Raw genomic sequence first — 26,130 nt, forward strand, 5'->3', positions numbered from 1 at the left:
AATCTAACCAATTTAGTAACCAGCATATTAGGCATCTCCATTCTTTTGCTCCTTTCTCTCTCCATTCTTTGCCTCCTACACACTTTCTTCTATTTCTTCTCTGCATTCCTTTCCAACTGCCGTGCCTCCATTCTTTCTCTTGAAACTCTCTAAATCTTTGCTCTCCTATTGTTGTCTTGATTAAGCATTTTTCTGTTGCGGCGACATAAGGCTGTATCGACGTGGCTTTAATTGAGCAAATCTGTCAATAACGCTGTCAGGGTTGATGTCATTCAAATTGTCCTTTTCCATTGACATGATGGCCAAGTCATTGAGCCTGTCTTGACCCATGGTGTTCCTTAACCATGTATGAAGACAGCGCAACGCACAGAAGGAGCGTTCACAGCTGCTTACTGGAATCGTCAGGGCAACTTGGAAGAGAGCCTTCAGGCTGGGAAACATGTCTTCATCAAGCAGTTGGAACACAGTGGAGGTGTCAGGGACTGTCTCTTTCTCCATCCTTCTATTGATGAAACTTTTAGCCACTAGGAGTTCTTCTGGCTTCAACTGAATCTTATAATGGGATGCAAGGCTTTTGAGGGCTTCTTCAGAGAGAAAGGTCTCTGTGGTTGGGTTGCAAGCATGAATACCTGACATAAGTGCTTCTCCCAAAACCTGAAAACCAGGCTGACTCCACCACAAAACCATCATATCTTTTTTGTTTGGGACCCACAGGGAGCTGGATGTAATTTGCCTCACGTAAGGCCATGGCCCTCTTGAACACATCTTCACCACCAGAGTCTGTGCAGAGCTCTGTCAAAGCTTGAAGGACTGCCGTCTTGTATCTGTCTTGCATCTGTCTCTGGCCTCGTCTGCCATCACAGAGCACATCTTTGCAATCTTCATTTGCTTGATGATGCTTTCTGTGATTTCTTGTGAAATGCTGGTTCTTGTTTCATTTGGGATAAATGAGAGCGGTAAGTGGTATGAGAAGGGGGAGTATATTCTTGTAGAAATGGGTCAAATTGTTTAAGGAGCTTCATACATTCAATAAAGTTGCCTTGATTCTGGCTGGATTCCTGCTCATCATGCCCCCGGTATTGGATGCCTTGTTTTCCTAAAAGGTGGTTGCTTCCACAATGAAGGTACTGGCGTGTGTTCCTGTTCCGTGTAAAAACGTTGTTATATCCATAACTTACGGCCGTTTAGCCAGTAAGCTTGCGACACCGATGAAACATACTACATGACAACATGCATGACAACAACCCGCCAGCCCCTGTTGACAAGTTAATGAGGAAGAAGATTTATATTCTTCTTCGTTAGTTTTAATTGGCAGTTGACAAACAAGATGAGTGATGCGCGATGCATTACCGCCTGCCACCACGCACGGTAATAGAGCTTTTGTTTCATTTTTTGCCACTCCAGTCAGAAAGACTGAGAGGAAATGAAACAAAGTTTAAGTTATTTTAAAAAACCTAAAAGAATCAGGGCTTTTGACCAAACATCTGGGGCTTAAGCCAGATTTCTTTTTTATATATCTTTACATATTTAGTTTGCTACAAATAAGTTTTGTGTGGATCAGCATTTTATGCAAACTTTAGATTTTGCCCATGAACCAAGCTCTAAGTGGATGGAAACAAAGGTATTTTACATTGCAAATAATACATTTCTAAAGACTTAATTAGGAGCACCTGGGACGAAGCCAGCTCAGTAATCCAGGATAATCATCCTCACCTGTTTCAGGTCCTTAAAAAGGAGAGGAGATACAGAACTCACATCACAGGGAGACTCAGTGGAGAGAGCTGAAGTGGGCTTAACAAGTGAAGTGTTAACTGGTGATTTCAGAAGGTGGGAGGTCAACAGGTGTCATTCTTATTCCACTGTTTGCCTTTATATCAAATGACGCTGTTCCCTGTGAGGTGAATTTAATGTCCTGGTTAAAGTGATGACCAGTGTTCCACTCTAGTGGAAAAGATAGTATTGACTTTTTTTCAGTACGTTCTTAACAACTGAGACCTGTTTAGTAAATGCTGTAGTAAGTTTGGACAGAACCTAAAATGTTGATGTTCTATAGTACATTTGTGAGTTTCTTCTGTGGTGAAAACCCTCCCAGTGGGATGATAAGTCATTTAGTCAGCATCAGTTTCCTTTTGCCAGTTTCAGCAAGTCTTTTGATGACAAATGGTCTTTGTCTTGTGTTCTCTTAGGATTACATCATGGGAGTGATTATGGTTTTCCTGCTTCTCATTGCTGCATTTTCTCTGGGAGATGCGAGTAAGCCACTCGGATGTAGTCGCATATGGCACCACTTTGGATCCCGCTGCTTCCGTTTTGAAGAGACTCTGAGGTCATGGACTGAGGCAGAGGTAGCCGTCTCACCCTAGATGTTTGGGTGTGGAAACACTACTGCATATTCCTGGTTTAATGACATTGTCCATCTTTGCCTCTTTAGCGTCACTGTCAGTCTCTTGGTGGACACCTGGCCTCAGTACACAGCTGGAAGGAGTCTAGGTTCCTGGAGACGTTGACTGTAGGTTCACCTTTGACCTGGATTGGAGGAAATGATGGTGGTCGGCCAGAGTTGAGAAAGGTACTTCGTCTGACTGGTGTAACGAAATGAGCTTCATCGGAATGACCACAGTTAGAAACACTCCACAGGGACAGTCTTGCTCCCAGATCTGTAAGGTCATTAGATATACTTGGAAATGGGTCTACAGGATGCTTGTGATGTCAAATCTGTTTGAAATATTGTGTGATGTCTTCAATAGCCTGTTCAGTTGACCAGTACTGTAGTTTAATGATGTCAATGTGAGCCAGTCTGTGTTTTTGGGACACCATAATATAGATGTTTGTTGATTTGGACTAAACAGTTTAACCGTCTTAGTGTTTCTATAGCTTTCCAAATGGATTGGTGTTCTGTGGTAGTTTGTGTAGTTGATGAATACCTAAATGTCATGGGTGTGATGGTGAAACCTACACTTCTCCACAGGACAGGAGCTGGTCCTGGACTGATGGCTCTGGATTTAATTACCATGAATGGGCACAAGGGGAACCCAACAACTATAATGGTGTCAGAGAGCCGTGTATTCAGATGAACTTTGGAGGTATAGTCATTCACCTGTCCATCACACACATCTAACTTGACAGTTCATTGAATCCCGTCTATGTAGGAGTAATTTTTACTGTTTTCTTTGAAGAAAAACATCGCTGGAATGACGACGTCTGTGAGAAGCGCTTTGCATCAGTCTGCTCCAGAAGCCGTTAAATGAACGTGTTGCTGTGACATCATCCTGTTGAATGATGTGGTTGTCAATAAAACAGCTGAACACATTTCTTGTGTCATTTGGTTTCATTTTACATGTCCTTGAGGGTTGTTAGTTCCAGAGTTTAGCATGGGGCAGTTTATGGTCATTTTAATTCAGTTGATTCAATCAAAATTCATGACCCTGATACTTATGTCTGTACACCACTGCAGCATTACTTGTGAAATTTCACAATCTAGATGTTTCATAGGAATTTGGTTTCTAGTAATACTTTCTGCTGGTGAGCAATTGCTTGTTGGGTTTAAGCTAATAATGGCCTGCAGGTCATAGTTTGTCCCAGCCACCATACTAACCCAAACAGTAGGTCATAGTTGTCAAAGGAAGTCATTAACTCATCAGCCCATTCCTATATTTCTGAATGTGATTGTAAATATAGACAATGGGTATTGCCCTTTTCTGGCCATGACGAAGTCTGTGAAGCGCTTTTGCATCAGTTTTCTCCAGAAGCCATTAAATGAACTTGTTGCTGTGACATTGTCCTGTTGAATGCTGTGATTGAACACATTTTGTGGCATTTTGGGTTAATTTTACAAGTCATGTCCTTGAGGGTTTTTAGTTCCAGAGTCTAGGATGTGGCAGAGTTTTGTGTTATAGTACGGTTAGGATTAAAGTTATTAAATCAAGTTACTGAGTCAGGGCATCAACAAAAACCCTACTGGGACTCTGAATAGGAAATGTTCCCCAATACCAATCTAGACAATGTATGATCTGTTAGATGAGGCTGTGTTCAGGCAGTATACTTTGGTCTGTCTTATGTACAAGTCAAATTTTTCAGTGCAGATCTGACTGGTCAAAGAAATCAACTTTTCTACCTTGCCAAAAAGACCTGGAGAGCAGTCAGTTTCATGCTCATTGTCCTCTGTCCTAAAATGCTGTTGGATGAGAACCTAATCCAAAGGGTTTTAAGACAGCCAGGAGAGAGGACATGAGCACTACATTGAGAATGTTAAAATAGGAAAATGAATACTTCACCTTTCCATAATCAGGTTATAATAGGAACACCTGGGGTAAAGCCAGCCTAGCAATCAAGAACATTCATCTCACCTGTGTCTGGTCCTTAAAAAGGAGAGCAGTGACACAGAACTCACATCACAGGGAGGATCATTGGAGAGATTTGTAGAGGTCTTAAGTGAGATAACTGACAATTTCATAAGGTGAGAGGTCAACAGGTCTGATTACACTGTCTTTATGCCACATGACACTAGTCCCTGTTTTGTGAATTTAGTGTCCTGGTTAAAGTGATGATTACAGTGATCTTCTTTGGTTGAGATGGTAGCTAGTGCTAGTGTAGTATTGACTTAATTTTAACAAGAAATGGTATTTGTCTTGTTCTTTCAGGAATCCCTCACCATGGCAGGGTTGATTATTTTCCTGCTGCTCAGTGCTGCCTTTTCTCTGGGAGATCCACATTGGCGTAAGAGTGGCCTTCATATTTCAGCATCGTTTGTGATTAACTGGTTTGGGGAAAAATCTTCAACAGTTTAATGCAATTTGTTGGTTAGTCATGGCTCTTGTAAATTTGTTTTTGAATGTACCCAGTTATTTTACAACCACTATTTAGATCTTTTTCTTATGGTTGTTTTACAGGGCCACACAGGTGCCCTGGGGAATGGCGCCAGTTTGGTTCCCATTGTGTCATTTTCGATGAGACTCCAAGATCTTGGGCGGCTGCGGAGGTAGCCCCCTAACTCTAGAATGGGGTGGATAAACACGACCGCACATCACTGGTTAAATGACATTGTCCATCTTTGCCTCTTCCTTTAGTTCCACTGTCAGTCTCTTGGTGGACACCTGGCCTCAGTACACAGCTGGCTGGAGTCTATATTTCTGCAGGCGTTGACTATAGATTTACCTTTGACCTGGATTGGAGGAACGGATGGTGGTCAGCCTCAGATGACACAGGTACCTCGTCATACTGGTGTAACAAAACACGCTGTATCAGTGACTACAGTTAGAAACACTCCACAGGGACAGTCTTGCTCCCAGTTTAGTAAGGTGTTTGGGTATATCTGGAAATATGTCACAGGGTGCTTGTGATGTCAATATAATTACCTCAGTCCCCTGGCCAATACTACTTTAAAATGATGTTAATGTAGTTTGTCTGCAAATAGTACACAATGTTTATTGAGAAACCATTTCAGGTTAGTGTTCTCATTTGTTTCTGAAGACCAACAGTCTATAGCATTACTAATGCATCTGCATTTTGTAGTATCCTGTGTACTTTCTGAATACAAATGTCATGTCTTTGCATTGCTACTGAGACCTCACTGCTTCTCTACAGTACAAGAGCTGGTCCTGGACTGATGGCTCTGGATTTAATTACCGACAGTGGGCAGAAGGAATGCCTAACAACTCTATTGCTGGAGAGTCGTGTATTCAGATGAATTTTGGAGGTACAGTCATTCACTGGTCCATTTGTCAAATCTCAATTGGGAGTTCATTGAATACTTGTCTGTGATTTGGGAGTAATGTCTACTGTTTTCTTTGAAGATAAACATCGCTGGAACAATGAAGTCTGTGAAAAGCCCTTTGCTTCTGTCTGCTCACAAAGCGATTGAAATCAATTGTTGCTGTCATGTTTACCTATTGATTGTTGTGGTTGTCAATAAAACAGCTGAACTCTACTGTCATGAGTAATTTAACTTAATAATCATTGTCTTTGATGGTTAGTTTCAGGGTCTAGAATGTAGCAGAGTTTAACATTTTAAATATCTTGACATTCAACTTAACATCAATCGGAATGGCTTTCCATGTGTGGGGCAAAATATTTGAAAGCAGTTACATCCAGTCCTGAGTAGACCCACTGCGTCTGCAGCACTGTCCAGTCCTTTTTTATTTGTGCCACCCTAATCCTCCAAGTCTTTCCGCTCTGCCACTGTGGGCCTGCTCATCATCCCTCGATCCAAGCTGCGGAGGCTTTTTCACGGGCTGCTCCAAGACTTTGGAATGCACTTCTACAATTCATCCAGGACTCCCAATCTGTTGCCATATTCATCCACCACCTCAAGTCTCCTCTGTTCAAACAAGCCTAACCCCAGCCCTATGTTATTTGACCCAACCCCCTTGTCTCATTGCTCTCTGTAGTCATGTATGTATTGTAAAGTGTCTTTGGGTTTTTGAAAAGGGCTATATAAATGTAATGTATTATTAAACATTCTTATGGTTGTTTCCTACAAAACTTCAATGTCAAGGTGTTACAGAGGTTATTGACTCCCAGATAACTGAATTATGTAATGTTGAGTGTGAAAATTTGCACCAGTGATAAAAAAAAAAAAAACACGGTTGAGTGACTGCATCCAGAAGTTTTAGTAAAGCCAAAGTGTTGGTTCAGGAACAGTCAAGTGATATTGTCAGGCGAAAATGCAGAGAGACACCAGCAGTGGAGTGGCGGAGAGAATCCGAGTTATATGAGATGGTAAAACTCCTGAGAGAGGAAGTTGCGGAACTCCGAAAAGACAACACAACCCTCCTGAGCGTATAGTCAAAGGAAGATCCAGCTACAGAAAGGGATGCAGAGCTTGTCAGGAGAAAGGTGAAGAGGATCGATGCGACCACTGCTTCAGAAGTGGAGTTGTGGATCGTGCCGCCATGTAGAGCACCAAAGAATTCAGCAGAGGGCAGAAGCGATGTAAAAACATCTGTTCATTCCATGAGACCAGACAGCTCAACCTCATGCTGAGTTACTGCGACCCACAAGAGAAAACTCGAGAGCTCCTGCGACAAAGAATTAAGCAGCTGGAGGCGGAGTTAGAACAAAGAGGAAAAACAGAGCATGCTAGAGCTACCACCTATACGAACCACATTCCTTTATGATGACACCCAAGATTGGAGAACCTCATTGGTCCTGGATGTATGATTGACTGTTTCTTTGAATGCATGCCGGTGCAGGCGCTCTGGGACACAGGGTCGCAGGTGACCATCATCAATGAGGAATGGAAGAATACTTGCTTTCCCCACATTGCGACACGCAGCCTAAGTGAACTGTTGGACGAAGGTGAAACCCTCATTGGACGAGCAGCAAACCAAACTGATATACCTTTCTCAGGATGGGTGGAGTTGAAATTTCAACTTGGGCCAAAAAGAGGGGCCCAGGCACAACTCTTGGTACCTGTGCTTCTCTCCAGTGAGCAAGGTGTGGGGCAGCCTCCAATCATTGGCTATAATGTTATTCTGCAGCTGGTGACAAAGGGAATGGAGCAGCACTCTGATATCATTCCAGAAGTGGTAAAGTAAGCATTCTCATGTGACTGCAAAAAAGCAGTAGTACTGATTAGCCCTTGGTAGCCTATGGGGATTTCGGCCGGATTACACTACTTGGACATTTTGGGTCCTAAAATTAATTTTTGTAACAGATACAACCTAATATGATGTATCCTGGTAATAACAACCCATCTGGCTACAATAAAAACAAAAAAAAAACAGACTTCTGGGTCACTATTTATAAAACTCATCTGTTTGAAAGGCAAAAAAATTGTTTTCGGAAAACATTTCTACCATTCAGCATCAAGACTTGTTTTTTGAAAGCATTATGAAGTTTTGTGTCAATGGTATTTCCTCATACTTTCATGCCTTTACTATCAAATTACACTGTAATTGGGTTGAAAATAATGAAATAATTAAATAATAGAAGGTAAAAAATATAGGCACCCCCAAACAATGTGGTTCTTCTAACTAGAAATAAAACACTATAAAATGAAAGATAATAACCCTATCTAACTTTGGGTGTAAAACGGCCAGCAGGTGGCAGCACTAGATCGCTAGTTACGTTTGGACTTATATATTTTATAAACTCTTAAACTTCTTCCCAAAAACTCAAGAACACCCCCATACTATGTTGACTAAATATTTATTTTTATATCATATTTATAATACAAACGATGTTTTATGGTTCAAAACATCATATATAGTGATGTACACCCTCCCTATTCTTGTCTACACATTAGCCTTTCTAAGATGCATGGTCAATGTCGTTGCCTGGTGAAAAGTTCCCATAGCAACCCAAACAATACACAGACAACCCAAATTATACACGGAACGCTTCACGAAAGTGGCTACAAATAATATACCATTGGAATCGGACGATTATGGTGATTCTATTTTTCTGAATATTTATGCAAATGAGCACTGTCCGCGGAATCGCGGATGTCGACTTTGTTTTAAAATGATTCAGAATGGAGATCAAGTTGGAAAAGAAGGAATAGTGAAAGTTGGACGGATCAATACAGTTGTTGCTGCCGGACAAACAAGAACAGTGAAATGTAGAGTGAGGGCTGGTCCTCTGGTTTCATAGCAGGAAGTCCTGTTTGACCCAGAAGATATTCCACAGTGGCCTGAGGGACTTGATGTACCTAAGATGGTGATCAGTCTTCAGAAGGGAAACTCGACAAAAGTACACATCCCCATTACCAACATCAGCAATGTGGACATTATGCTTGCTCCCCGCACGATACTAGGACGAGTACAGCAAGTCAGGTCCATTTATTCAGCAGATACCAAACCTGCTACTGGGAGGTCAGACTGGAATGACATTGGAGAGGATGTGGTGGTCACTGAAGGTAAAGACGTGACTAGCAGTGACATGAAAGATCTGATTAACAACTATTGTCGATAGGGAAACCTTCAGGAACGGAGGCAAGCAGTAAAGATGACTACAGCAAGAGGGGTCGGGGTAAAGGGGGAAAACCTGCTCAACTTCATTCCAGTCCCTCTGTGGCTTGGACAGAAAAACATCAAAATGTCCTCAACCCACTACTGGAGTTCTTGCTCCATCCTCCAATCATAGGCTACCCTGATTTTGAACAGCCCTTCATCTTACATTGTGACGCATCACAAGACGGACTGGGGGCCGTACTATATCAGAGGCAAAAAGGTCAACATTGGTTTGGGTCACGGGATGCTGATGGACTGTCAAGGATGCCTTTGGACATGGAGAGATACATGCCGACCTGTTTGCAGGAGGCCAGTGCAAGAGTCATGGCTGCTGTCACGGATTCACTTCTCATGAAGCTGGAGGAGGAGGAGCCCAGGATGTGTCCAATCACCTTAGCTACAATTTGCTCTGAAGCCGAACAGGATCAAGGAGCAACACAAGAGACCAAAGTGACCCCTGAAGAACTACGAGGAGCCCAAAAAAAAGATACAGTGCTTGGAAAGGTGCAGGAATACGTGCTAGCAGAACGTTGGCCAAGGTTGGTGGGACGAGACGGTTGAGATGAGTTGACTGTTCTGTATAGGCAGCGAAACAGATTGTCTTTGGATGAGGAAGGAGTACTGTGTCGACGTTCAGCAGGACGCACCCAGACAGTACCACCCAGAAAATACAGCCAGTTGGTGTTTAAGGAGCTTCATGAGGTTATGGGTCACCAGGGAGTTGAGCGCACACTCAGCCTCATCCGGGACAGGTTCTATTGGCCTCACATGCAGGCTGATGTGGAACATTATGTTACCAAGGTGTGTAGCTGTCTGAAACGCAAGCGTCCAAATAAAGTGACAAGAGCACCACTGGTCAATATAGTGACGACTTACCCTTTCGAACTGGTATCAGTGGATTTCCTGAGTCTGGAGGGCTGCATGGGTGGCTACGAATACTTCCTGGTGGTAATGGACCATTTTACACGCTTCGCCCAAGCGTATGCTTGCAAAAATAAGTCTGCAAAGACAGCAGCAGAAAAGATCTATGGCCACTTTGTTCCAGATATGGATTCCCCACTAAACTCCACCACGATCAAGGGAGGGGATTTGAAAACAAGTAGAGCACATGGAGGAAATCTATGATATCCAACACTCCCGCATGACTCCATACCACCCAGCTGGAAATGGACAGGTGGAGAGATTTAACAGAACGTTGCTGTCAATGCTGAGATCTCTGCCAAGTCAAGCCAAGGCTGATTAGAAGAGCTCTCTAAACAAGGTTTTCCATGCGTACAACTGTACGCGAAGTGAAGTGACAGGTTACGCCCCATACTACGTTCTGTATGGCAGATACCCGAGGCTGCCCACTGATGTAATGTTTGGCCAGAAGCCAAGGGAGAGTGGAGTGTCGCATGGTGATTATGCTGCCAAGTGGAGAAAGCACATGAAAGAGACATATGTATTGGTATCAAGAAAAGTTCAGAAGGAGCAGAGGAAAGCAAAACGAGGCTACGACAAGAAGAAATATGGAGCAGATCTCCAGCCAGGAAACAAAGTTTTGGTGAGAAATCGTGGAGAATGAGGTGGTCTGGGGAAACTCCAATCATACTGGGAGGATTGAGTACATGTGGTGACGGAAAGGAAGTATGAAGACGGCCCAGTGTATGTGGTTAAGCCAGAACGTGGTCCAGGAGAAGCGAGGGTCCTACAACGAAAACCTTTGCTGCCTTGTGACTTCCTACCTGTTGACAATGTCCAGCAGAACAGGAGTAAAACCCGTTCAAGGGGGATAGTGACGTGGCGAAGGGGAAAAAGAGACGGAAGAGGTTTCTGAAGACGAGGATGACTGGAGACGCTTCACGACACTGCCGATAAGGCAACGTGGAGGGAGGAAATGCCGGCCAAGAACTGAGGAGGATGAGCTGAAGGAAAAGCGGAGCAAGAGCCAGATTGCGAGCATGTACTGCCCATGGACATGTGTGATGGAGAGGACAGAAACTCGGAGGAGTCTGCAGATGAATTGCTAGATGAAAATGAGATGGGAGAAGGGGGACAGGAGACATCATCCGATCAGGCAGATTGCATCAGCCCAGCAGCAACTCACCTGCCACAAAGAAAGTATCCTTTCAGACAAAGACACCCACCAACAACACTGACATACGATAGATTAGGCACACCCTCTATTACACACAGAGTCATTTGATTTCATAGTTATATCAGGCATCAATGCCTGTTGGTTGGGCTCAACAGTTTACCTGTCTTAGTGTTTCTATAGCCATCCAAATGAATAAGTGTTCTGTGGTACTTGCTTGTTCATGAATGCCTAAATGTCATGGGTGTGATGCTGAAACCTACACATCTGCACAGGAAAGGAGCTGGTCCTGGACTGATGGATCTGGATTTAATTACCATGAATGGGCAGAAGGGGAACCCAACAACTATAATGGTAATATCACATCCTCAGTTGTTGGTTCCACGGTCTAGAATGTGGCAGTATTATTTTGTCATTTAAATTCAGTTCAGTCAAGACCTTCAGCCAAATTAGTCTGTATACTCTAGCATTGCATAAGACATTTCAAGAACATAGTCTAGGTTAGTATTTTGTTCTGTATTCCTGAACTTGTCAAGTAAATCTGAAGAGTTCATTTCAAATGCATCCTTCTACACAGTAACTAAATGGTAGTCTGGATGGGGTGGATTTGATGCTATTGGTTGGGTGGGAGGAGCCAGTTATAGCTGGGATAATATAATTGGTGGATGATGAAGTTACCGCCTCAAGCACAATACCATAGTGGGAGTATTTGCAACAATACGGTTATGGGGGAGCTACAAAATTCCTGGGGTATGGTCATTCTGCCAAATGGTTTGTTGCAAATGTAGTCACTCAGAACATGAGGGTCGGTTCCCCTCCTAAGACATTGCATGCATCAATGATTGCAGGTCATCTGTTGCATCACCTGAACACCTGATGAGATTAGCTGATGTGTAAAATGACTAGGTTACACTTTGAGTCCCAATTTCCATCTAGATGTTCTATAGGTATTTGGTTCATAGTATAACTATTTGCTGGTAATCAATTGCTTGTTGGGGTTAAGCTTAGAATGGGGTTAAAATGGCATTAGGCTTTAAGTTAGAGTTAGTACAGGGGTGCTAACCCTGAGGCCCGCAGGTCTTAGATTGTCCCAGCCGCCGTACGAACCCAAACCTTAAGACAATTCCGTAGTATAATGATGTCAATGTGAGCCAGTCTGTGTTTTGGGACACCATACTATAGATGTTTGTTGATTGGGCTGAAACAGGTTACTGGTCTTATGTTAGTATCTATCCCTTTCCAAATGGATCGGCGTTCTGTGGTACTTGCTTGTGTAGTTGTTGAATGCCTAAATGTCATGGGTGTGATGCTGAAACCTACACTTCTCCACAGGACAGGAGCTGGTCCTGGACTGATGGATCTGGATTCAATTACCATGAATGGGCACAAGGGGAACCCAACAACTATAATGGTGTCAGAGAGCTGTGTATTCAGATGAACTTTGGAGGTTTGAAGGTACTGTTTCCTTTGAAGATAAACATCGCTGGAACGACGAAGTCTGTGAGAAGCGCTTTGCATCAGTCTGCTCCAGAAGCCATTAAATGTACTTGTTGCTGTGACATCGTCCTGTTGAATGATGTGGTTGTCAATAAAACAGCTGAACACATTTCTAGTGTTGTTTGGGTTAATTTTACATGTCACGTCCTTGAGGGTTGTTAGTTTCAGAGTCTAGCATGTGACAGGTTATGGTCATTTTAATTCAGTTCATTCAATCACAAATCAAGACCCTTAAACTAATGTCTGTACACTACTGCAGCATTGCTTGTGAAATTTCACAATCTAGATGTTTTATAGGTATTTGGTTTTTTAGCATTACTTTCTGCTGGTGAGCAATTACTTGTTGGGTTTAAGCATAGAATGGCCCGCAGGCCTTAGTTTGTCCCAGCCACCTTACTAACCCAAACCTTAAGACAATTCCGTCCGGCCCGCGGTGGGTAATATTTGTCAAGGGAAGTAATTAACTCACCAGCCCATTCCTATACTTCTGATTCTGATAAAAAAATTGGAAATAATGGACTGACTGTATAACTTAATTATTGCCCTTTTCTGGCCACAACGAAGTCTGTCAGAAGGGTTTTGCAGCAGTCTGCTCCAGAAGCCATTAAATCAACTGTTGTTGCTGTGACGTCTTCCTGTTGAATGATGTGGTTGTCAATAAAACTGCTGAACACATTTCTTGTGTCATTCATTCATTCATCTTCTTCCGCTTCATCCGGGGCCGGGTCGCGGGGGCAGCAGTCTAAGCAGAGATGCCCAGACTTCCCTCTCCCCAGACACTTCCTCCAGCTCTTCCGGGGGGACACCGAGGCGTTCCCAGGCCAGCCGGGAGACATAGTCCCTCCAGCGTGTCCTAGGTCTTCCCCGGGGTCTCCTCCCGGTGGGACGGGACCGGAACACCTTCCCAGGAAGGCTCTACTCTGAGCTCCTCCCGGGTGACCGAGCTTCTCACCCTATCTCTAAGGGATCGCCCAGCCACCCTGCGGAGAAAGCTCAATTCGGCCGCCTGTATCCGGGATCTTGTCCTTTCGGTCATGACCCAAAGCTCATGACCATAGTTGAGAGTAGGAACGTAGATTGACCGGTAAATCGAGAGCTTGGCCTTGCGGCTCAGCATTTTCTTCACCACGACAGACCGATACATCGACCGCATTACTGCAGAAGCTGCACCGATCCGTCTGTCAATCTCCCGTTCCATCCTTCCCTCACTCGTGAACAGGACCCCTAGATACTTAAACTCCTCCACTTGAGGCAGGCACTCTCCACCAACCTGAAGTGGGCAAGCCACCCTTTTCCGACTGAGGACCATGGCCTCGGATTTGGAGGCACTGATTTTCATCCCCACCGCTTCACACTCGGCTGCAAACCGTCCAAGTGCATGCTGAAGGTCCTGGCTTGAAGGGGCCAACACGACAACATCATCCACAAAGAGCAGAGACGAAATCGTGTGGTCCCCAAACCTGACACCCTCCGGCCCCTGGCTGCACCTAGAAATTCTGAGGAACCACACTATTCCTCCTGAATCCGAGGTTCTACTATCGACCGTATTCTCCCCTCCAGAACCCTGGCAGAGACATTCCTGGGGAGGCTGAGAAGTGTGATCCCCCTATAGTTGGAACACACCCTCCGGTCCCCCTTCTTAAAAAGAGGGACCACCACCCCGGTCTGCCATCCCAGAGGCACTGTCCCCGACTGCCACGCGATGTTGCACAGGCGTGTCAGCCAAGACAGCCCCACAACATCCAGAGACCTGAGGAAGACGTGACGGCGGGATTGAGGAGATCCTCGAAGTACTCCTTCCACCGCCCAACGACATCCCCAGTTGAGGTCAACAGCTGCCCACCTCTACAGTAAACAGCGTTGGTAGGGCATTGTTTCCCTCTCCTGAGGCGCCGGATGTTTTGCCAGAATCTCTTCGAGGCCAGCCGATAGTCCTTATCCATGGCCTCACCGAACTCCTCCCAGGCCCGAGTTTTTGCCTCCACAACCATCCGGGCTGCAGTCCGCTTGGCCTGTCGGTACCCGTCAGCTGCCTCAGGAGTCCCACAAGCCAACCAGGCCTGATAGGACTCCTTCTTCAGCTTGACAGCATCCCTTACTTCCGGTGTCCACCACCGGGTTCGGGGATTGCCGCCTCGACAGGCACCGGAGACCTTACGGCCACAGCTCCGAGCCGCCGCTTCGACAATGGCGGTGGAGAACATGGTCCACTCGGACTCAATATCTCCAGCCTCCCTCGGGATCCAGTCGAAGCTCTGCCGGAGGTGGGAGTTAAAAATCTCTCTGACAGGAGACTCGGCCAGACGTTCCCAGCAGACCCTTACAGTACGCTTGGTCCTGCCGAGTCTGTCCAGCTTCCTCCACCGCCATCGGATCCAACTCACCACCAGGTGGTGATCAGTTGACAGCTCCGCCCCTCTCTTCACCCGAGTGTCCAAGACATACGGCCGCAGGTCAGATGCCACTCTATCTCTCTGAAGTTATTCCCCAATACCATTCCTCCAAGTCATTATGCTCAGCCACTGTGGGCCTCCTCATCATCCCTCGATCCAAGCTATGGAGCTTTGGAGACAAGGCTTTTTCACGGGCTGCTCCAAGAATGCACTTCCACATTTCATCCAGGACTCCAAATCTTTTGCCATATTCATCCATCACCTCAAGTCTCCTCTGTTCAAACAAGCCTAGCCCCAGGCCTACGTTTGACCCACCCCAACGCTTTTTGTTTTGTTAGCAAACATTTGTCTCATTGCTCTCTGTAGTTATGTATTGTAAAGTGCTATATGTAACCCACTTGAAATTATCCTACAAGCAGGGTTAGGTTATTTTTAGTTAATATTGAATTCCTTTATTACTTGTTAGGTTTTCTCTGCAAACCATATTTGGCCTAGTAGGAGGCAGTGGTGGCGCTGCATAGAGGGGAAACTGCTACACTGATTCTTAGAGGGAGAAGGAGAAAAATCGAGAAGAGCGGAACGATAGCGAGCTGAAGCTATATTTAGATTTTCCACCCTGAGTAAAAAATATATTTAACAATTAAGACCTATTTAAAGTTTTTTAGTTTTTTCACCAAAATAGCAGAGCAAAGGATCGAAATTACGACAAGGAGTTTACTTGTATTATTTTTCTCCGGTGAGTGTTGTACACTTGGTTATTTGTGCTACTAGCCAAAATAGCGTGATAGATAGGTTTACTGAGTTAAGCACGTGGACTTAACCCTATTTTTATTTTGCTGTAAATCAAGTTGTTTAATGCATTGTGTGAAAATGTATTGCTGACATTTGTACTACATAAGTAAAAAAAACAAGTTGAACAAGAGTTTAATGATTTGAAGTGCTATTCCATGCCATGTTGAAGCTGTGTTACTACGTGACATGCTAGTGTTTGAGTTTCATGTATGCTCTGAATGCAAACATTGAAAATAAGAATTTAAGCTACTACAGATTATGAATAAGATTTATATTTCTAGATCTGGTAAAGTTATTGAGAGAGTAATTGAATATTGCCCTGCAGGTTTTTTTTTTTTCATGCATGATTCGAGAGAGAGTTCCATTGGAAGGTTTCGCTATTTGAGACAAGGGCGTGAATGATCATCTTGCCTGTAACAAGGACGGCTTCTACTCACCATTTCTTCATTGCATCGTACAGATAAGCGCGAGATTTCTCCACACACAAATAAAAAAACATACTACCCGGGTTGATGGACTTTGGGTTATTATTTTGGGGTTATTTCATCAGAGCTCTGAGGTCATTTTATTTTCAATTTTTTTTTCTCAACATATGTGTAACAAGAGGGTTGAAAACTAAAAGGACATTGCGAAAGAAAAGAGAAACAAGGTCATACTGTTTGATAATTGATGTTTAATAAATGCAGGCTATATGTTCTGAGTAAACTATTTGGTACTTTTATTTCTCCTCTTTTGAAAAGTTCCTTAGAAAGGCAGCACTTCACTCTACATTACAATTAGTGCCCCTTACATATATAAATGTAATGTATTATTTACAAAAATAAAGATTTCTAATGACTGTCTCCAACAAAACTTCAATGTCAAGGTGTTATAGAGGTTGACTCCCAGCCAACTGAATCATGTAACGGTGATTGTGAAAATGTACCACATCATTCAACAGGATGATGCCACAGCAACAGTTGATTTAATGGTTTCTGGAGCAGACAGAAGCAAAGTTATTTTCACAGACTTCATAGTTCCAGCGATGAAGACCTTCAAAAGAAAGTTGAATTTACTCCCACATCATATTGACAGGCATTCAGTTAACTGTCAAGTGTGACTAGTGGACAAGTGAATGATTGTACCTCCAAAGTTAATCTGAATGCACGGCCCTCAGACACCATTATAGTTGTTGGCTTCCCCTTCGTCCCATTCATGGTAATTAAATCCAGATCCATCAGTCCAGGACCAGCTCCGGTCATGTGGAGATGTGTAGGTCTCAGCATCACACCCCCATGACATTTAGGCATTCATGAACAAGCAACTATCACAGAACTCCAATCCATTTGGAAAGCTATAGAAACACTAAGACAGGTAACCTGTTCAGCCCAATCAACAGGCATTGATGTGAACCAAAACACAGACTGGCTCACATTGACATCATTATACTAAGGTACTGGACAACTGAACACAGGCTATTGAAGACATTACATTATATTTCAAACAGATTTGACATCACAAGCATCCTGTAGACCTATTTCCAAGTATAGGCAAGGACCTTACAGATATGGGAGCAAGACTTTGACCAATCAGACTTCTACATAATATTGAGAGACCAAATTGCACTGCCTGAACACAGCGTCATATCTGAACATTTCATATTCAGAGTCCAAGAAGGGCTTTTGTTGATGCTCGGACTGAGTAACTTGATTTAATACCTTTAATCCTAACTGTACCTTAATTCAAGACATCAACCAGTTGCTTATCAGCAGACAGTAAGTGTATCAACTGAAGGACTATAGAGCATTGAGAGAGATATGACTCAAAATGAAGTACATAAGGTAGAAATTTCATATGCAAGGCTCAAGCATACAGATAGAGAGACAAACTCAATTTAAGTGGGTTTGTGGAATGAATAGACTAAATAATTAAAACTGCCACATTCTAGACTCTGGAACCAACAACCCTCAAGGACATGACCTGTAATATTAAGCCAAATGACACAAGAAATGTGTTCAGCGGTTTTATTGACAACCACATCATTCAACAGGAACACGTCACAGCAACAACAGTTGATTCAACGGCGTCTGGAGCAGACCGATGCAAAGCGCTTCTCACAGACTTCGTCGTTCCAGCGATGTTTTTCTTCAAAGAAAACAGTAAAAATAACACCCACATACACAGGATTCAAAGAACTGTCAAGTTAGATGTGACTGATGGACAAGTGAATGACTGTACCTCCAAAGTTCATCTGAATACACGGCTCTCTGACACCATTATAGTTGTTGGGTTCCCCTTGTGCCCATTCATGGTAATTAAATCCAGATCCATCAGTCCAGGACCAGCTCCTGTCCTGTGGAGAAGTGTAGGTTTCAGCATCACACCCATGACATTTAGGCATTCATCAACTACAGAAACTACCACAGAACACCAATCCATTTGGAAAGCTATAGAAACACTAAGACGGTTAAACTGTTTAGTCCAAATCAACAAACATCTATATTATGGTGTCCCAAAAACACAGACTGGCTCACATTGACATCATTAAACTACAGTACTGGTCAACTGAACAGGCTATTGAAGACATCACACAATATTTCAAACAGATTTGACATCATAAGCATCCTGTAGACCCATTTCCAAGTATACCTAATGACCTTACAGATCTGGGAGCAAGACTGTCCCTGTGGAGTGTTTCTAACTGTGGTCATTCCGATGAAGCGCGTTTCGTTACACCAGTAAGACAAAGTACCTTTCTCAACTCTGGCCGACCACCATCATTTCCTCCAATCCAGGTCAAAGGTGAATCTACAGTCAACGTCTCCAGGAACCTAGACTCCTTCCAGCTGTGTACTGAGGCCAGGTGTCCACCAAGAGACTGACAGTGACGCTAAAGAGGTAAAGATGGACAATGTCATTAAACCAGGAATATGCAGTAGTGTTTCCACACCCAAATATCTAGGGTGAGACAGCTACCTCTGCCTCAGTCCATGACCTCAGAATCTCTTCAAAACGGAAGCAGCGGGATCCAAACTTTTGCCATCCCCGATTACATCTGGATGGCCCTGTAAGACCAAAGTAAGTAAAACACTAGGCTACATGTGACCAAGAAACATTTAAGAATCAAAACTGATCCACAAGCGGCATTAAACCAGTCAATATTGTAAAGACCAGTCAGTCACATTGTTGAGAAAAGGGGAACCCTCTTACTCGCATCTCCCAGAGAAAATGTAGCAATGAGAAGCAGGAAAACCATTATCACTCCCATGATGTAATCCTAAGAGAACACAAGACAAAGACCAGTTGTCATCAAAAGACTTGCTGAAACTGGCAAGAGGAAACTGATCCTGACTAAAAGACAACCCTCCAAGTGGGATGTTTTCAACACAGAAGAAGCTCACAAATGTACTATAGAACATCAACATTTTAGGTTCTGTCCAGACTTACCACAGAATATATTATTCAGTTGTTAAGAATGTACTGAAAAAACAAAGTCAATACTATCTTTTCCACTAGAGTGGAACACTGGTCATCACTTTATCCAGGACATTAAATTCACCTCACAGGGAACAGTGTCATTTGATATAAAGGCAAACAGTGGAATAAGAATGACACCTGTTGACCTCTCACCTTCTGAAATGACCAGTTAACACTTATTAAGCCCACTTCAGCTCTCTCCACTGAATCTCCCTGTGATGTGAGTTCTGTATCTCCTCTCCTTTTTAAGAACCTGAAACAGGTGAGGATGATTATCCTGGATTACTGAGCTGGCTTCGTCCCAGGTGCTCCTAATTAAGTCTTTAGAAATGTATTATTTGCAATGTAAAATACCTTTGTTTCCATCCACTTAGAGCTTGGTTCATGGGCAAAATCTAAAGTTTGCATAAAATGCTGATGCACACAAAACTTATTTGTAGCAAACTAAATATGTAAAGATATATAAAAAAGAAATCTGGCTTAAGCCCCAGATGTTTTGTCAAAAGCCCTGATTCTTTTAGGTTTTTTAAAATAACTTAAACTTTGTTTCATTTCCTCTCAGTCTTTCTGACTGGAGTGGCAAAAAATGAAACAAAAGCTCTATTACCGTACGTGGTGGCAGGCGGTAATGAATCGCGCATCACTCATCTTGTTTGTCAACTGCCAATTAAAACTAACGAAGAAGAATATAAATCTTCTTCATCATTAACTTGTCAACAGGGGCTGGCGGGTTGTTGTCATGCATGTTGTCATGTAGTATGTTTCATCGGTGTCGCAAGCTTACTGGCTAAACGGCCGTAAGTTATGGATATAACAACGTTTTTACACGGAACAGGAACACACGCCAGTACCTTCATTGTGGAAGCAACCACCTTTTTAGGAAAACAAGGCATCCAATACCGGGGGCATGATGAGCAGGAATCCAGCCAGAATCAAGGCAACTTTATTGAATGTATGAAGCTCCTTAAACAATTTGACCCATTTCTACAAGAATATACTCCCCCTTCTCATACCACTTACCGCTCTCATTTATCCCAAATGAAACAAGAACCAGCATTTCACAAGAAATCACAGAAAGCATCATCAAGCAAATGAAGATTGCAAAGATGTGCTCTGTGATGGCAGACGAGGCCAGAGACAGATGCAAGACAGATACAAGACGGCAGTCCTTCAAGCTTTGACAGAGCTCTGCACAGACTCTGGTGGTGAAGATGTGTTCAAGAGGGCCATGGCCTTACGTGAGGCTAATTACATCCAGCTCCCTGTGGGTCCCAAACAAAAAAGATATGATGGTTTTGTGGTGGAGTCAGCCTGGTTTTCAGGTTTTGGGAGAAGCACTTATGTCAGGTATTCATGCTTGCAACCCAACCACAGAGACCTTTCTCTCTGAAGAAGCCCTCAAAAGCCTTGCTTCCCATTATAAGATTCAGTTGAAGCCAGAATAACTCCTAGTTTCATCAATAGAAGGATGGAGAAAGAGACAGTCCCTGACACCTCCACTGTGTTCCAACTGCTTGATGAAGACATGTTTCCCAGCCTGAAGGCTCTCTTCCAAGTTGCCCTGACGATTCCAGTAAGCAGCTGCAGCTGTGAACGCTCCTTCTGTGCGTTGCGCTGTCTTCATACATGGTTAAGGAACACCATGGGTCAAGACAGGCTCAATGACTTGGCCATCATGTCAATGGAAAAGGACAATTTGAATGACATCAACCCTGACAGCGTTATTGACAGCGTTATTGACAGATTTGCTCAATTAAAGCCACGTCGATACAGCCTTATGTCGCCGCAACAGAAAAATGCTTAATCAAGACAACAATAGGAGAGCAAAGATTTAGAGAGTTTCAAGAGAAAGAATGGAGGCACGGCAGTTGGAAAGGAATGCAGAGAAGAAATAGAAGAAAGTGTGTAGGAGGCAAAGAATGGCGAGAGAAAGGAGCAAAAGAATGGAGATGCCTAATATGCTGGTTACTAAATTGGTTAGATTTACAGAAGTTCTGTATGGTTAATAGCTTTTACATTTATTACATTCCGAGTAAGGAGATAAGTCTGAAAATGAACAAGGAGGAAAAATAAGTGTGTGAAGAGACAAGGACACGAATATACCTGTGGAGCTGGAGAGGCTGGAGGACAAGAGGAGGAGAGATGATGAGGGGAGTGAGAATGAAGTGAAAAGCAGAAGTTAAGAGAAGGAGAGAGGAGAAAAATGTGTGATGAGGAGTGGAGAAATAGGAGAGAAGAGGACAAGTGGAAGTCTGGATTTGAGGAGTGGAGAAGAAAGGGATGAGTGAGGGGAAAAAGCAAAGAAAATAGAGATGAAAAGAAATGAAATATGAAAGCAGGTGAATTGGAAGATGGACAAGAGATGAAAATGCGTTTAGCAGTAAAGAGTGAAGAGCAGATTAGTACATTTTGAATCTTAAGTTTGTGATCAGCAACACAGATACTTTCTTTGGTTTATACTTTCTTCATTCAGTGGAAGAAATTTCCAGAGATGAGTGGAGCATGAGTAACAGAAGTTACGACAAAAAGAGGTAGGAGAAAAGTGACAAGTACACTGTAAATTATTTATGTAGTTTCTTACTGTATAACCTTTGTACAGTATGTTACTGTAGATTTAGTTTTAGAGTTAGATTAGATTTAGACAGCATTATTTTGTATTTTCAACAATTATGTACTGTGCACACAGTTATGTATGTTATGGTAGATTTTCTATGCATTCTGGGTGTGAGGTTTTCCCGTCACTCCCGGTCCAACTCCTCCCCGCCACGCTCCGCACCTGCCACCGTTTCACTTCCCAGCACGCATGAACGCACCCAACACTCCAGATCCCAATCACCTGAATATTGAACACCTGTGCCCTGTTAACCCCTCTATTTAGCCCGTGCTCTACCTCCCCTCCAGTGTGAGGTATTGTTCTCAGTGGACCTGCCAAGCCTGCTATCGCGCTCGCTCATTACTTTGTTGATTCCCAGCCTGTTGTGTTCGCTACCCTCCGGTCCCGTCCTCCTCGTTTACAGAACCCTGCGTCTTGACCTGTTCGTCTGCCCCGTCGTGTTTCCCCCTGCCTACCCTACCTGTGTTGTTACCTGTACGGACTGCCTTCCCGGAACACCGACCTCCCTGCCTGCCCCTGGATATCCTTACCGTCTCTCCCAGCCTGTGCTGTAGCCTCCGCTGATTGATCACCCGGCTTCCTGACCTGCTTGCCTGCTTCTCGGTTTCGCGTCCCTGCTCATCCCTGCCTGTGCCTTCGCCTTCAAGGACTGATCTTCTGGTTTCCGACTCTCTGCCTGTCTTGATCGTTTGTGTGCTAGCCTACTCCCTTGTGCGATGTACAATAAATCTACCATTGCACTTCTGCAATTGGACCCACACAACTCTGGTCTTGGTGTTCACTACACTGGGAAATTATCTGATCAGCGTTCATATTCGCCTCTCACGGCGTGACCTCACGCGGGTCTTTTTCATCATTAAAATGAGTGAGCATCAAGTCGACATACATCTATAGAAGGAACTGACTATCAGGATCTAGGTTGCGTTTCCCAAAAGCATCGTAAGCCTAAATAGATCGTAGAGACCATTGTTGTAATTGCAAGGGCGTAGATTTGGTTTGAACATTGGGGGGGTTTAAAGTTGTGTGCTGCCTGTTTTTTTTTTCATGTGTATTGTTATTGGATCATCTTTCTTTCTTTCTATATGCTTTAACTGATTACAAAATCAACATATACAAATATGAAAGAGACAAAATTTAGACATTTATTTTAAGATTTTTATATTCCATTTTAATGCATTTAATTTTTTTAAAGGGAAACACATGGGCTCTTGAACAACTGTAAACATTAAATTTAGATACACCACTTGCTCAAAGGCACAGAACAGTGATTATGATTACACAGTTTAAATGAAAGCTCCAAATATCTGCTTGCGTCTCTCACAACCAACAACAAATTCTTGGCACACCAACTTGTTGTCTAAGAGGTCCAACTTGTCTTGGTGGACATGACAAACTGCCACATGATTCTGTCTCTTACTTGAGCGTAGCCAAATTTTTTACCTTCTCAGAAATTGACATCAGCCAATGAGATCCGCTTTTAGAGTAAAATGCCCAATTTTAATTTGACGATTGCTTGCTGATAAAAAGGAAATTAGCATATTTAGACCCGACAGCACTCACCATGAGAGAGAGACCTTTCCAGTGATATATGATATGACAGGGTACAAACAGCGATCGCGCGGAGCAGCAAGTTGATTTAGAACGACAACTTTTGATGAATTTAGGCGAAATCAAGAGACTCAAATAGACTAGAAATGTAGTAAAATAAAGACCTAATGTGTATTTTTGACTTTTTTTACACCACAAGTCTGAAAGAAGTCATGTTATTGAAGACAAATAGCCCCCATAGAGCCCCAAATCTCAACATTGACCAGTGAAAAAAACGATGTTTTTGCCTGCCGTGTCTCGCCTTAAGTACAGAAACCGCCAGTAAATCGTTCATTCATCCAATTCGTTAAAAAGTCAGATTAATTTAGGAAGAAAACAAACACCGATGTGAATACTTTTGTCATTGATAATTACAGACACTATTGAAAAATGAACTAGCAAAACAGACGGCTGATTTGGTAACTTGTTATACTGATAAGTGAGCTATAAGTTAAATACATTGAAATGGAGATTAGCTAGCTAAAATATATCTGGTTTCACTGGTGTGTACTTAGCTATTACACAATATTCTCATACCTCATTCTCAGTATATGGCTGTTGTTTTTTTACATCCCTCTCTGACCAGCAGTTAAATAAAGTCCGCTGTGCAGCGCTTCTCTTCATTTTTGAACGTTACCCGTCGTCGTGACTCGTGTGCTCTCCACTCGCGTTGTTTTGGAAAAAGTGCGCCTTGGGCGTTACCAATCGGTTCAATGGAGAGGGACTATTTGTTTGTTACCACAGAAAACCGCTTGCGTGTCCATGTTGAATGTGTTTCTTTTATGTAAAAACTAAAGTAGCCTACTTCTACAAGGAAAGATCACAAGAAAAGCTTGACGTGTGCTTGACTAAACTAAACATTTAAGACTTTTTCTATTTGTTAATAACAAATAGAAACCAATGTAGATGTATTGATTGTATAAGTTAGTGAATTGTTATAAGATGTTGTAACCAATGAAACAAAATATTAATTGTTTGTAATATGAGCTGAAACTGAAGGAGCAAGTAGGAGAATAGGAAACCATGTTTAAGCAGTTGCCGGGGAGAGAAAGATTTAGTATGTCTGTTTTGTGAGAAACAGGACACAGGTTAGAGACACACACACATAGTCTGACAGGCCAGACAGAAACCAGGAGGAGACAAGAAGATGTTTGCGTTTATCCTTATAAGGTATAGAACTGGAACTGGACCAATAGCACACTTGTTCTGTGAATTTAACGACTCTATCTTTTGGGCGTAATAGAAGTATAAAATGATCTGTTGAATGTTGATCCTTAGACATTGTGCGGCGACACGTGTCTCCAGAAGCTTCTGTAATAAATGAACATATGATACGGTAATTGACCTGACTCCTGGTGTTTTATTCTCCTTTCCAACAAACCAACTCGGGGAAGTGTTAGACTTCAACAGAACTTTGGTAGTCAAGTATAAGCTTCCTTCATAATGCATCATCACATTATTAAACATTTAGATTGATTTTTGAAATTTGTGAATCGGTTCGAATCCGCAGAAGATGGAATCGTAATTCATATGTGAATCTCGCATCGCATCGCATCGCATCATCTTCCGCTTAATCCGGGGCCGGGTCGCGGGGGCAGCAGTCTAAGCAGGGATGCCCAGACTTCCCTCTCCCCAGACACTTCCTCCAGCTCTTCCGGGGGGACACCGAGGCGTTCCCAGGCCAGCCGGGAGACATAGTCCCTCCAGCGTGTCCTAGGTCTTCCCCGGGGTCTCTTCCCGGTGGGACGGGACCGGAACACCTTCCCAGGAAGGCGTTCCGGAGGCATCCGAAACAGATGCCCAAGCCACCTCAGCTGACCCCTCTCGATCTGGAGGAGCAGCGGCTCTACTCTGAGCTCCTCCCGGGTGACCGAGCTTCTCACCCTATCTCTAAGGGATCGCCCAGCCACCCTGCGGAGAAAGCTCATTTCGGCCGCCTGTATCCGGGATCTTGTCCTTTCGGTCATGACCCAAAGCTCATGACCATAGGTGAGAGTAGGAATGTAGATTGACCGGTAAATCGAGAGCTTCGCCTTACGGCGATATGTGAATCTATTTATTTTATTTTTTTTCACCCCTCATTTAGTCCACATGCATATCCATTTATGCCACACAACATGCAATCAGTATATCCACCTTTTCTTTCAAATTTGAAGCTAAGTAAGCTATTTTCTGAATGTGGGAGATTTCCGGTTCATATATAGGGAAATAAAGAGATGAATAACAAAGTGCTATTAATGATACAAATATTTGTGCTATAAACTAGTGTTTACAATTATGACAAATTCAATACATCAAAATAATAGGGTAGGGTAGAAAAATACCAGTTTCCAAAATCAAGATGCATAACAAGCTTTTCTGTACAGCTAGAAATGACTGTAAGCGGATGACATCGGAAGCCAGACACATTCCATTTACAAATGTCCGTGCCACTCTTCCGTGAATAATAAGGTGGATACCATAGGCCAAAAAAAGGTGTTAGTTTAGGTTTGTTTGATTATTAGTTGTATGGTTTGCCTCTGATTGATTTATGCTTATTATTTCTTGTAGGATTATCAGAAGTGCTGTCGCTGTTCTTCCACTTGACACCATCACTACCCTCCTCACCTGGCCTTCATCCTCACCTGTATTGCTTTCTTTCTAAGTTTCTCTTTTACCTGTTAGAGATAATTTTTGTATAAATTGAAATGCATGAATTATTAAATTGTTCTTGATTTAAAGCAGATTTCTATTGTTTTATTATATTACATTATTATTACTTGTGTA

The 26,130-nt window shown here is 43.1% G+C and overlaps 3 protein-coding genes across 4 annotated transcripts in view; 2 read left to right on the forward strand and 1 right to left on the reverse strand.

Moving 5' to 3' along the window:
- The first annotated feature begins 1,817 nt into the window (after positions 1 to 1,817).
- Positions 1,818 to 26,130, forward strand: part of LOC109615053 (galactose-specific lectin nattectin-like) — a 32,491-nt gene continuing 8,178 nt past the window's right edge. Inside the window, exons 1-3 of the mRNA XM_034290297.1 lie at positions 1,818 to 1,898; positions 2,187 to 2,345; positions 2,432 to 2,569. Coding sequence (XP_034146188.1) covers positions 2,196 to 2,345; positions 2,432 to 2,569 — 288 coding nt within the window. The 5' untranslated portion in view covers positions 1,818 to 1,898; positions 2,187 to 2,195. The remainder of the gene's footprint in view (positions 1,899 to 2,186; positions 2,346 to 2,431; positions 2,570 to 26,130) is intronic.
- On the forward strand, positions 4,352 to 5,926 carry LOC105030911 (ladderlectin-like). Of its 2 annotated transcripts, none has more exons than XM_034290310.1 (6): positions 4,352 to 4,456; positions 4,641 to 4,716; positions 4,890 to 4,978; positions 5,067 to 5,222; positions 5,584 to 5,695; positions 5,793 to 5,926. In XM_034290310.1, the coding sequence occupies exons 2-6, from the start codon at positions 4,653 to 4,655 to the stop codon at positions 5,858 to 5,860; spliced, it is 489 nt and encodes a 162-aa protein (XP_034146201.1). In that variant the 5' UTR covers positions 4,352 to 4,456; positions 4,641 to 4,652; the 3' UTR covers positions 5,861 to 5,926. The 2 variants fall into 2 exon arrangements, with proteins under 2 accessions (XP_034146201.1, XP_034146202.1); XM_034290311.1 differs by having other exon boundaries at positions 4,353 to 4,456; positions 5,067 to 5,204.
- Positions 17,697 to 19,235, reverse strand: LOC114834059 (ladderlectin-like). The gene is made up of 6 exons (XM_029118700.2): positions 19,134 to 19,235; positions 18,897 to 18,963; positions 18,663 to 18,751; positions 18,439 to 18,576; positions 17,925 to 18,039; positions 17,697 to 17,831 (listed from the first exon to the last, which is right to left on the reverse strand). Exons 2-6 carry the CDS (start codon positions 18,952 to 18,954, stop codon positions 17,764 to 17,766), a joined length of 468 nt encoding a protein of 155 aa, XP_028974533.2. The 5' UTR covers positions 18,955 to 18,963; positions 19,134 to 19,235; the 3' UTR covers positions 17,697 to 17,763.

Source organism: Esox lucius, chromosome 24 (assembly GCF_011004845.1).
Source record: "Esox lucius isolate fEsoLuc1 chromosome 24, fEsoLuc1.pri, whole genome shotgun sequence".
Taxonomy (NCBI): domain Eukaryota; kingdom Metazoa; phylum Chordata; class Actinopteri; order Esociformes; family Esocidae; genus Esox; species Esox lucius.